This window comes from Cebus imitator, unplaced genomic scaffold (assembly GCF_001604975.1).
Source record: "Cebus imitator isolate Cc_AM_T3 unplaced genomic scaffold, Cebus_imitator-1.0 Scaffold50, whole genome shotgun sequence".
NCBI classification, from domain to species: domain Eukaryota; kingdom Metazoa; phylum Chordata; class Mammalia; order Primates; family Cebidae; genus Cebus; species Cebus imitator.
Window position 1 is genome coordinate 8584165 of NW_016107365.1, and position 12243 is coordinate 8596407.

General features: G+C 37.4%; 1 protein-coding gene across 3 annotated transcripts in view; it reads right to left on the reverse strand.

Moving 5' to 3' along the window:
• The window catches only part of DMGDH (dimethylglycine dehydrogenase), a 78234-nt gene that overhangs the window by 52577 nt on the left and 13414 nt on the right, over positions 1 to 12243 (reverse strand). For all 3 annotated transcript variants that reach the window (XR_005200093.1, XM_017527712.2, XM_017527714.2), the window contains exons 3-5: positions 4616 to 4714; positions 2959 to 3123; positions 115 to 319 (exon numbers count right to left, since the gene is read on the reverse strand). Coding sequence is in view for 2 of the 3 variants with exons in the window: in XM_017527712.2 (XP_017383201.1) it covers positions 115 to 319; positions 2959 to 3123; positions 4616 to 4714 (469 nt within the window). In the remaining variant the exon portion in view is untranslated. The remainder of the gene's footprint in view (positions 1 to 114; positions 320 to 2958; positions 3124 to 4615; positions 4715 to 12243) is intronic.

Consider the following 12243-nt stretch of genomic DNA (forward strand, 5'->3'; position numbering starts at 1 on the left):
ATGACAGTACTTCATGACAACGTCCATAGTATGAAACGTTATGGTTAAACATCTTCTTTCTTTGGCATTCGAAAAAAAAACCCACAAATTTCAAAAAAAAAACGATACGCTTACCTGCAGCATTCACAATTCTATTTGCTCTCACAGACCCCTGTGGTGTTTCAACGTCCCATGTTCCATCTGACCTGGGTTTCAGAGAAGTTACTGGTGCAGGATATTTTAAAAGGGCACCATATTTCCTAGCTCCAGCAGCCAGAGCCATAGTTAGAGAATAGGGATCAATGTGACCATCTCCAGGATTATACAATCCAGCTAAAACCTGAATCAATCATAGCAGAGTCAATATAGAAACACATACATACTTATTACTCAGTAAAAATATATCCTGCTAGCAAACATTTAGTAAAACTGGGCTTTAAAAGTGTTTCTTGATCTGGGAAGTGACTGGGTCCCTGAAGACTTCATGAAAAAAAGCCACCATTCAAGTCCTAGAGTACTGAAAAGAAAAAGAAATAAACTTCTATCTTTTTTTATGCCTTCTTATTTTGGTTTCTGACATTTGAAGCCAAATCTAATTCTAACTGACATACCAATTATAATTTATTTATATGCTGTCAATTATTTAATGCTGTTAATAAATCCACATGTTAAATAATATATCTGGTGTCAGGAAATTTATGTTTGATTCAATCATTCAACAACTAATTCTTGAATATCTACTTTGTGTTAGGGCTTCAGGCAAGGTACTGCGGGGAAAACAAAGAATGAAACTCAGATGAGATGGGTTGATAGAATGATTAGTGAAGTATTATATAGAAGTCTCATCTATTCAACAAAAATTGGCTGAGCGCCAAATACAAGCAAGGAGCTTTGTCAAATGTTTTTTCTGTATCTATTGAAATAATTGTGTGGCTTTGTCCTTTATTCTATTAATGTGGTATTGCTATACTGGTTAATTTTTAGAAGTAAAACCAACCCTGCCTTCCTGAAATACATTCCATTTGGTCATACTGTATAATCTGTTTTAGATGTTGCAGAATTCAGTTTGCTAGTATTTTGTTGAGGATTTTTGTATCTGTGTTCATAAGGGATACCAATCTTTCTTTTTTTGGAATGCTTTTGTCTGATTTTGTTATCAGGGCAATATGGGCCTCATAGAATGAGTTGAGAGGCATTCACTTTTCTATTTTGGAAGAGTCTGTGAAAGATTGGTATTAAGTCTTCTCTAAATATCTGGTAAAATTAACCAATGAAGTCATCCAGGCCTGGGCTTTTCTTTGTGGGAAGTTTTTGATTACAAATTCAATCCTTTCATTTATTATAGGTCTTGTGCAAGGGACTTTTTATTTTAAGGGAATTCACATTTCTAAAAGCTTCCAAATGTCACACTGGTGTTTTAAAATGGATACGACCTTGTTGTAGCAATCCCACATCTCTTTGGTTTGGTACCCTGTACCAGATGCAGAAGATACCCTTCACATATATTCCCATTGCTTAATGAATGCCCTTGAGAAAAATTTATGATAGTGAGGAGTTCCAGCAAAGCATTCAGGATTGACATATAAACAAATATAAGTATACCCTTACTGGTAGTGAAGGTAAAATTTCAATGCAGACAATGCAGTGCAATGCCAATCTGCCATTACACTGGTGTCACACACAACTACAGTCAAGGGACGGCCAGCAAGCAGCCTGCGAAGACTCACAAGCACAAACAACCCTAGCACCCAGGTCAATGATATGAGCCCTCAGAGACTAGAACTACTGCAGTGGCCACCAGCAAGGAAATAAGCATGTGCTTCCCCAACAGCCCCATCTAATACATTTGGGCAGTATGTATAATGCAAGGGAGTAAGAGAGCCAGGGTTCAAATCTCCACTCCAGCTCTTTCTAGTGAATGAGCTTGGGCTTACTAGGTAAACTGTCTAAGCTACACGTCCTGTTTAACAGTAATATATCCCTCATAACATAGATATAGATGTAATTTTTTTTATTTTTATCTTTTAAATTTTAGAAATAGGCTCCTACTTTGTTGCCCAGGCTGGAGTGCAGTAGCGTAATCATAGCTCACTGTAACCTCGAACTTCTGGGCTCAAGAGATCTTCCTGCCTCAGCCTCCCAAGTAGCTAGGACTACAGATGGAGTCCTACTACCCCACACTCAGCTAATTGTGTGTTTGTGTGTGGTGTGTGTTTGTGTGTAGAGATGAGGTCTCACTATGTTGTTCAAGCTGATCTTGAACTCCTGGCCTCAAGCAATTCCCCCACCTTGGCCTTACCACATGCTGGGATTACAGGAGTGAGCCATGGCACCTGGCCTACCTCATAATATTATTGTGAAGATTATATGAAATTATGCATGTAAGGACTTAGCATATTAACTGGTATATAAATATGTGCTGCAGTGTTAGTCATTTTTATTGTTATTCAAAAAGAATTATTACCCAGCAGGAAAAAACACTAAATTTCATGTCAAGTAGATTCTCTCAGGCAAATGTGGTATAAATTTAGATCCATACCTGGCACAGAGTCTGTAAGGGAAGTATAGCTATAAGCTAGGTGATGTTTGTAGCACAATGTACCATGATATTTCTTAATTTGATTTTTAAAATATTTTAATATCACAGTCTTTCTAGACATTTATCATATCAGGTTATCATTCTCTCTGCAGTTCTCAAACAGAAGGTTTGTGTATGAAAACCCTTACATCTGGGGGACACAATAATGGAAAGGTGTTGAAAATGTTTAATCAGTTGTCAGAGGTGAAAAACTAACAAGGTTTATCATTATTACCTTTTTATATATCATTTAAATTACTCAAATTCCAAAATTAATCATATGATGTTGCCACATTTAAAAGGTGTGTACAAAGTTTTCTGGTTTTAGTTATTCTTCTTAATAACTTTTTCTAATTTTAACTTAAGTCAACAAATGGTAAAAATGCCCTTCAGATAAATACCTTATTCATGTTGAGTAAAGGGAACATCTCTTGAATTTTTTCAGGTCCAATGATATACTGTTCTGTTGCATGCCAGCCAGTCCGAGTCATTTGATATTTAAATTCGTCTACCCTTACAGGGGTGGTTGCAAGCCTGATACTACCTGGCTGATGGAATCCCACCACCTGTGACAATAATTCCAATAAAAGCATATAAATAAGTCATTATTTGGTACTCAAACATGGCTCTGCTCCAGTAAAATGAAAATGCTGCTGTACAGAAAGATTTATTATGAGTGAAATAAATAATTATGAAAATATTTGCATCTTATTAAAAGACACTCATTCAGCAACTACTGTCTTTCCTAAGTGCCTCTTCCGTGCCAGGCACTATTCTAAGCCCCACAGATGTCGGGGTGAACAAGACAGGCAAAGACTCTGCCTAAATGGCATTTATACCCCAAAGTTGAAGACAGACAACTAATAGCAAAATTACAGTAGCATGGAATGAGGGTTAATGTTCAGAGTGAAAAAAAATCATATGAAAAAGAGAAAGACAAAAAATTTATGGAGAAATTACATAGAATCAAAATGTTGCAATGCTTAGATTGTCTGAATTGAGTTAACTATTCATTTGACATTTCTTAAAAGTCCTTCAGTTTGCCAAGCACTCAGTTACAGAGATAAAAGTATAGCCCTTGCCCAGAAGTTACTCATCATCTGTAGGGAGGACCAACAAGTAAATCAACAATTACAATAAAGAGAGATTCAAATTAAAAGAGAGGTGTGCACAAACGCTCTGAAAACCAAGAGATGGGATCTCCAGCTTTGACCTGCTTAGCAGACAGGAAAAGTCAAGGAAGGTTTCTCAAAGGGGATGACCCCGGAGAAGGTGGATGCTAAAGACAGGGCCAGGGGGAATGTTGTTTCAGAGGAAGCAGCAGAAAACAGCACACAACACAAACAAAAAGCAGTGATTTGAGACAGCTCAGCACATTCCAAAACTATATGTTATTGAGAGTAGCTGAAGCAGATAAGCAGAGGGAAGAGTGGCAAAAGAAACTGTTGGGACAGCAGGCAGAGGTCAGCTGACAAAGGTCATGTTCCTAAGGCCATGCTAATCCTTTGGCTTTGTCCAGTAGACTGTGGGGAGCCATTGGATGGTTTAGGCAAGGGAAGTGGCATGGAAAATGTGAGCAGACCTCAGTCTTAGCCTATGGATACTCTTTTGCCTGCCATTTTATCTTGAGAGTGTGAGTAAATATGAGAAAGGATAAAAATGAAAGTGAGGGGCTTTTATGAAGTACTGTTCAAAGGCATGTGACAATCTGGCACATACTATTGTCAGATCCTGTGCAATAAGATTGCTGAAAGACTCTGCTTTCTTAGTTTCTAGACATAGTAACTGGCTAAAGATACTTTTGAAAGCTGCTTTTTATTCTTTCTTCATTTAAAAAATAAAGAATGGTTTATGACACGAATAATGTACTTTGAGAAATTAAGCTGAGCAAATTCTAGAGGTTAAAATTAAGTTAAGCAAACTCTAGAGGTTCTTACCTTAAATTCTCATCATATTTAAGCACTCACACAGTGATACATAACGATGCATCAAAATCCTCTGGAAATCTTACATGTTTCTGAGAAGCCGACCTCACAGTTTCAAGTTAAATGCATTTACCTGCCCAGTTTCTTCTTCCAATTTCTCATAAAGTTTGATGCTATCATAATGTATTTTCTTCAAGTTTATTCCAGGATGAAAATAAGTTGTTAAACCTGCCTTAAAAGCAAAGAGGAAAAGAAATACTGAAAAAAATTAACATTCTCAAAATGTTGACAGTTTACCTGTTAAACAATAATTTAATGCTGGAAAGAAACTGAGAAGCATCAGCCAGTCCTTTGGGATGAGAACACATCAGCACCAGTCTGTGCACACGGGAGCGTCAGGCTCATGACAGGTTTTAAGAAGCAATGTGAACTACGTGAGTAAAGTGAGAGCTAGCCAACAAACATACATGATAAGTGTCTGAAAGTTAACATGGATAAGGTTGTATAGAGATTAAAAAATGGAATGATTTAGATGGATAGTTTAGGACTACATGCTATTAAGAAGAATATGGGGGAGGCTGGACACGGTGGCTCATGCCTGTAATCCAAGCACTTTGGGAGGCTGAGGCGGGTAGATTACCTGAGGTCAGGAGTTCGAGACCAGCCTGGGTAACATGGAGAAACCCCATCTCTTCTAAAAATACAAAAATTTTGCCAGGCATGATGGTGGACACCTGTAATTCCAGCTACTTGGGAGGCTGAGGTGGGAGAATCTCTTGAACCTGGGAGGCAGAGGTTGCAGTGAACTGAGATAACGCCATTGCACTCCAGCCTGGGTGACAGAGTGAGACTCTGCGTCAAAAAAAAAAAAAAAGTATGGGGGAATGGCATATGATGTGGACTAAAGCCAGCAAAACATATGTGTGTTACCTTAAGTGGAAGGACCATGGACTAACATAGGATCTTCTTTGACCCAGTCTCCACCCTTCTCTTAAATGGAGCAGCCCTCCTGTCCCTTTCCCAGAATTGCAAAATTTAAGAATTAGAAAATTCCTTACCACTGGAGCCTGATGAATAGGTGAACAGACTTTTGTCAAAGCTTAACCTGTTTGATGTGCACACAGGTGATATACCGCAAATCTTTGTTGAATAAATACTGATTGATTAGTCTCAGAAAAAAGAAGTATCTAAATATTAGCTACACTAAAACCCCTTTTCTCAAATCTGGCAGATGCCATGTGGAATCCAGACAAAGAATTCTAAGCAATTATATGATGCAGCTTTCTCTCAAGTGTCTGGGCCCTCACTGGGCAGCTGATTTATTCTGGAAAGCTCATCAGAGCACAATCTGTTCACAATAAAATCTACTTAGGAGTATTTATAAGGTACTTTTATGGTAGTGGTGAGAATCTGGTCTTCTTGAACTCAAATACTCCATTAAAGTTTGTCAATCATCCTTTATAATCAAAACACTGGGGCTTCTGTCTGGCACTTGTTCAAGCATCTGGACATACCCATAGCTTTTTTTTTTTTTAAGAAAAATCCTGCCCCAGCTTAGAGGTCATCCAGTAGCACAGCTCCATGTGAAAGCAGAGAAGGGATTCCATTACAAGGCAACTATAAGTCAGGCTCTTCTACTTCATGGTTAAACATGCTCTGCTTCTTCTACGTGTTGGTATCCAGTGTGCATACCAACTTTTCTGGTTCAATAATAGAGAATCCCTGGCCTTCAGGTATCTGCTAGTGACCCCTATTTTGTCTTCAATGTATCTCCTATATATAATTATGTTGAGAAATCTGATCATCACAAGCACTGGCCTAGGGTACTGATCCCCATTCACTCCTCAAGATCCTCTAAGCTTTATATGTTAGTTAAGCTAGACCACTGGAAAATTATCTATCTACACTACACAATCCTCTTCTTCCTCACTCCAGAAATTTTAAATTAATTCTCTTTCATTTGAAAAGGTCACACTGGTTCATTTTTCAAAAACTCTTACTGAAGACATTTAGCCCAATGTACATTGTGTAGGTAACAAATTCTTCCAGAAATTCGTGGTCAAGGAAAAGTTAGTCTTCCTTACTGCAACTGTATACCTATTTCTACCGAATAATGGACACTACCCTCTTTTCCCTGCTGCTACAATAGTGAGAAGTAAGATATGGACTCAATTTTCTCACTCAGACATAAAATTACTTAATTTTTATATCCTTTATTTTATATATTGGCTTTTTAAAATCTGTGTTTAAAATTTGGGGCCACCCAGATTAGTGCTTCCATTTAAATTATTTGAATGTGACATTGCACGTGGTATCTATTGCTAAGTGCCAGGCCTGAATATAAAGACAGCACGGTGTTTTTTTCTTCTCTGACTTCAACAAGAACATATTCAATGAGAAGTTTGAAAGAAGGCAAAATACATTGTTCTTATCACTCAGGATTTTATAGTCTGATTGAGGTTATGAAACATTCATGCATGAAACATGGAACATTTAAATCAAGGGTAAATGATTGAGTGCCAGACACATAGTAACTATGAAACTAAGTAAAGAAGATGCCAGAAAGGTCACAGAAGGCATAGGAAAGGAGTTTAGCTATCATATGGAGAAAGTGATTATAGTTGGTGGAGAAGATAAGGGAGGGAAGATAAAACAGAGATATAATCATTAAGAATTACTATTTATAAATTCTTTTTATAACCCTTTATGAATTCTTATAACCCTTTATTTATAAATTCTTAACAAATTAAGAATTTATGAATCTTTGTTGATATAAATAAATAAGTAAGTAGAGGAGAAGAAAAAGCTCTTCCTTAGACTGACAATTAATAAGTATAAAAGGAATGATAGAAAATTCATCACTGGATGCTAAATAATGGGCAGCATAATGGATGCTAACTCGTGCTTCCCCTATCTCTTTAACAATCCTCCCCGCTCTCAGCAGCCTCTACTAACTCAAAAAGTCCAGTGACTGATCTCAAACCATCCTATATTCCAGTGGTTCCAAATCTTTCTCTCATACATTTACACCCAATACAAAGTTTTCAACATCACCACTAAAATATGTGTATTTCTTTCCTTACATGTGATATATAAATATTAATAGACATCATAAACACACAACTTAGAATAAGGGAAGAACTCAAAACATTTTTTTATTTTATGTATTGTGTAGAAAAGCTTTTGAATATGAAGCTTATTAAGAACATTTTAGCGAGAGCTATGTGATTAATACATTTCATTATTTAACTATCTATGCTACATTAACATTTGTAACAGCAATGTGAAGGCCTCGTTCTGGTTTTAAGTTATTTTGAGACTGCTTTTACTGGCTGTGTAGCTGCAGAAGACACCACTCAGTGATGCAAAGACCCAGGTGAAAGAAGCACGTGATTGGCTGTGTCTCTGCATCCTGACACCCCTTCCTCCACCTCAGTCAACACCCACACGAAGGTTTCTCTTCACATTTCACTATGACACTTCATGTTCTCGGGTCTGCCAGTTGTTGTTACAAACTAATTGGAAGGTATTGCATTTTTTTTGTATTTTAAGTAAACGGGAACAAATCCTATTGAAACTCCTCATTTAGAAAAATTTGAAATGGGCTAAAAATTTGTTTCTCACATACTTGAGAGTTTTCCTATGTGATATATATCATTTTGGGGCAGAAAACCTAATAATACCAACATTTCCAAACTTCCCTTTTCAAAATGCTCTCTTCCCAACAGGACTATTCTGCAAAAGGCAAATTATTTCTCACTTACTGAAAGCATCACTTTTACTGTGAAGGGACAGGCTGCCTCTGTTTTTTTAAATATATAATCGGCTATGCAGAAATGACTGGCAGCCATTTGCATTCTCAACTCTTTTAACTACTGCTAGTAGATAACCAACAAACCTCTATGTAATACAACACTCTAAAGTTCACCCCTCTCCCTTTCATCACACATTTTATATATATATATATATACACACACACACATGTATATATATATAAACACACACATATATATTTTATTGTAGTTTAGGTTCTGGGGTACATGTGTAGATCATGCAGAATTGTTGCATAGATACATACATGGTGAGGTGGTTTGCTGCCTGCCTTCATCCCCCCATTATCTATATCTGGTATTTCTCCACATGTTATCCCTCCCCACCCTCCCACTCCCCACTGTCCATCCCCTAGCCCCCCAAAACTGACCACAGTGTATGATGCTCCCCTCTCTGTGTCCACGTGTTCTAATTGTTCAACACCCGCCTATGAGTGATAACAATACAATGTTTGGTTTTCTGTTCTTGTGTCAGTGTGCTGAGAATGATGGTTTCCAGATTCATCCATGTCCCTATGAAGGACACAAACTCATCATTTTTTATGGCTGTGTAGTATACCATGGTGTGTATGTGCCACATTTTCTTTATCCAGTCTATCGATGGACATTTGGGTTGGTTCCATGTCTTTGCTATTGTAAACAGTGCAGCAATAAACATACATGTGCATGTGTCTTTATAATAGAACAATTTATAATTCTTTGGGTATATACCCAGTAATGGGATTGCTGGGTCAAATGGTATTTCTAGATCTAGGTCCTTGAGGAATTGCCACACTGTGTTCTACAATGGTTGTACTAATTTACACTCCCACCAACAGTGTAAAAGTGTTCCTATTTCTCCACATCCTCTCCAGCATCTGTTGTCTCCAGATTTTTTAAAGATAGCCATTCTAACTGGCGTGAGATGGTATCTCAGTGTGGTTTTGATTTGCATTTCTCTAATGACCAGTGATGATGAGCATTTTTTCATGTTTTTTGGCCTCATAGATGTCTTCTTTTGTAAAGTGTCTTGTTCTTATCCTTCACCCACTTTTGAATGGGTTTGTTTGTTTGTTTTTCTCATAAATCTGTTTTAGTTCTTTGTAGATTCTAGATATCAGCCCTTTGTCAGATGGGTAGATTGCAAAAATTTTTTCCCATTCTGTTGGTTGCTGGTTCACTCTAATGATTGTTTCCTTTGCTGTACAGAAACTCTGGAGTTTAATTAGATCCCGTTTGTCTATTTTGGCTTTTATTGCCATTGCTTTTGGTGTTTTAGCCATGAAGTCCTTGTCTATGCCTATGTCCTGAATGGTTTTGCCTAGGTTTTAGGTTTTCTTCTAGGGTTTTTATAGTGTTAGGTCTTATGTTTGGATCTTTAATATATCTGGAGTTAATTTTAGTGTAAGGTGTCAGGAAAGGGTCCAGTTTCAGCTTTCTGCACATTGCTAGCCAGTTTTTCCAACACCATTTATTAAACAGGGAATCCTTTCCCCATTCCTTGTTTTTCTCAGGTTTGTCAAAGATCAGATGATTGTAGATGTATGGTGTTGCTTCTGAGGCCTCTGTTCTGTTCCATTGGTCTATGTCTCTGTTTTGGTACCAGTACCATGCTGTTTTGATTACTGTGGCCTTGTAGTATAGTTTGAAGTCAGGCAGTATGATGCCTCCAGCCTTGTTCTTTTTACTTAGGATTGTTGTGGCTATACGGGCTCTCTTTTGGTTCCATATGAAGTTTAAGGTGGTTTTTTCCAGTTATGTGAAGAAGGTCATTGGTAGCTTGATGGGGATAGTGTTGAATCTACAAATTACTTTAAGCAGTATGGCCATTTTCACGATGTTCATTCTTCCCAACCATAGGCATGGAATGTGTTTCCATCGGTTTGTGTCCTCTCCTATTTCCTTGAGCAGTCGTTTGTAGTTCTCCTTGAAGAGGTCCTTTACATCCTTTGTTAGTTGTATTCCTAGGTATTTTATTCTCTTTGTAGCAATTGTGAATGGGAGTTCACTTTTGATTTGGCTCCTTGTCTGTTATTGGCATATAGAAATACTTGTGATTTCTGCACATTGATTTAGTATCCTGAGACTTTGCTGAAGTTGCTTATCAGTTTCAGGAGATTTTGGGCTGAGATGATGGGGTCTTCTAAATATACAATCATGTCATCTGCAAATAGAGACAATTTGGCTTCCTCTTTTCCTAATTGAATACCTTTATTTCTTTTTCTTGCCTGATTGCTCTAGCTAGATTTTCCAATACTATATTGAATAGGAGTGGTGAGACACGGCATTATTGTCTTGTGCCAGATTGCGAAGTGAGTTCTGCTTCCAGTTTTTGCCCGTTCAGTATGATATTGGCTGTGGGTTTGTCATAAATAGCTTTAATTATTTTGTGATACGTATCATTGATACCTAGTTTATTGAGGGTTTTTAGCATAAAGGGCTGTTGAATTTTGCTGAAGGCCTTCTCTGCATCTATTGAGATAATCATGTGGTTTTTGTCTTTGGCTCTGTTTATGTGATGGATTACATTTATAGACTTGAGTATGTTGAACTAGCCTTGCATCCCCGGGGTGAAGCCTACTTGATTATGATGAATAAGCTTTTTGATTTGCTGTTGCATTTTGTTTGCCAGTATTTTATTGAAGATATTTGCATCGATGTTCATCATGGATATTGGCCTGAAGTTTTCTTTTTCAGTTGTGTCTCTGCCTTGTTTTGGTATTGGGATGATGTTGGTCTCATAAAATGAGTTGGGGAGGATTCCCTCTGTTTGGAATAGTTTCAGAAGGAATGGTACCAGCTCCTCTTTGTGCGTCTGGTAGAATTCAGCTGTAAACCCGTCTGGACCTGGGCTTTTTTTAGTTGGTAGGCTATTGATTCCTGCTTAACTTCAGCCCTTGTTATTGGTCTATTCAGGGATTCAACTTCTTCCTGGTTTAGTCTTAGGAGAGTGAAAGTGTCCAGGAATGTATCCATTTCTTCCAGATTTACTGGTTTGTGTGCAGAGTTGTTTGTAGTATTCTCTGATGGTAGTTTGTATTTCTGTGGAATTGGTGGTGATGTCCCCTTTATCATTTTTTATTGCATCTATTTGATTCTTCTCCCTTTTCTTTTTTATTAATCTGGCTAGCAGTCTATCTATTTTGTTGATCTTTTAAAAAAGCCAGCTCCTGGATTTGTTGATTTTTTGAATTTTTTGTGTGTCTCTATCTCCTTCAGTTCTGCTATGATCTTAGTTATTTCTTGTCTCCTGCTAGCTTTTGAGTTTTTTGATCTTGCGCCTCTAACTCTTTCCATTTTGATGATAGGGTGTCAATTTTAGACCTTTCCTTGATCCTTATGTGGGCATTTATTGCTATGAATTTCCCTCTAGACACTGCTTTAAATGTGTCCCAGAGATTCTGGTATGTTGTGTCTTAGTTCTTGTTTGTTTCAAAGAACATCTTTATTTCTGCCTTCATTTCATTGTTTATCCAGTCTACATTCAGGAGCCAGTTGTTCATTTTCCATGAAGTTTTGCAGTTTTGAGTTAGTTTCTTAATCCTGAGTTCTAATTTGATTGCACTATGGTCTGAGAGATTTTTATGATTTCCATTCTTTTGCATTTGCTGAGGAGTGATTTACTTACTATGTGGTCAATTTTAGAGTAAGTGTGATGTGGTGCTGAGAAGAATGTATATTCTGTGGTTTTGGGGTTAAGAGTTCTGTAAATGTCTATTAAGTTTGTTTGGTCCAGATCTGCATTCAAGTCCTGGAATTCCTTGTTGATTTTCTGTCTTATTGATCTGTCTAATATTGACAGTGAAGTGTTAAAGTCTCCCACTATTATTAAGTGGGAGTCTAAGTCTCTTTGTAGATCATTAAGGGCTTGCTTTATGTATCTGGGTGCTCCTGTATTGGGTGCATATATATTTAGAATAGTTACCTCTTCTTGTTGTATTGATCCTTTTAC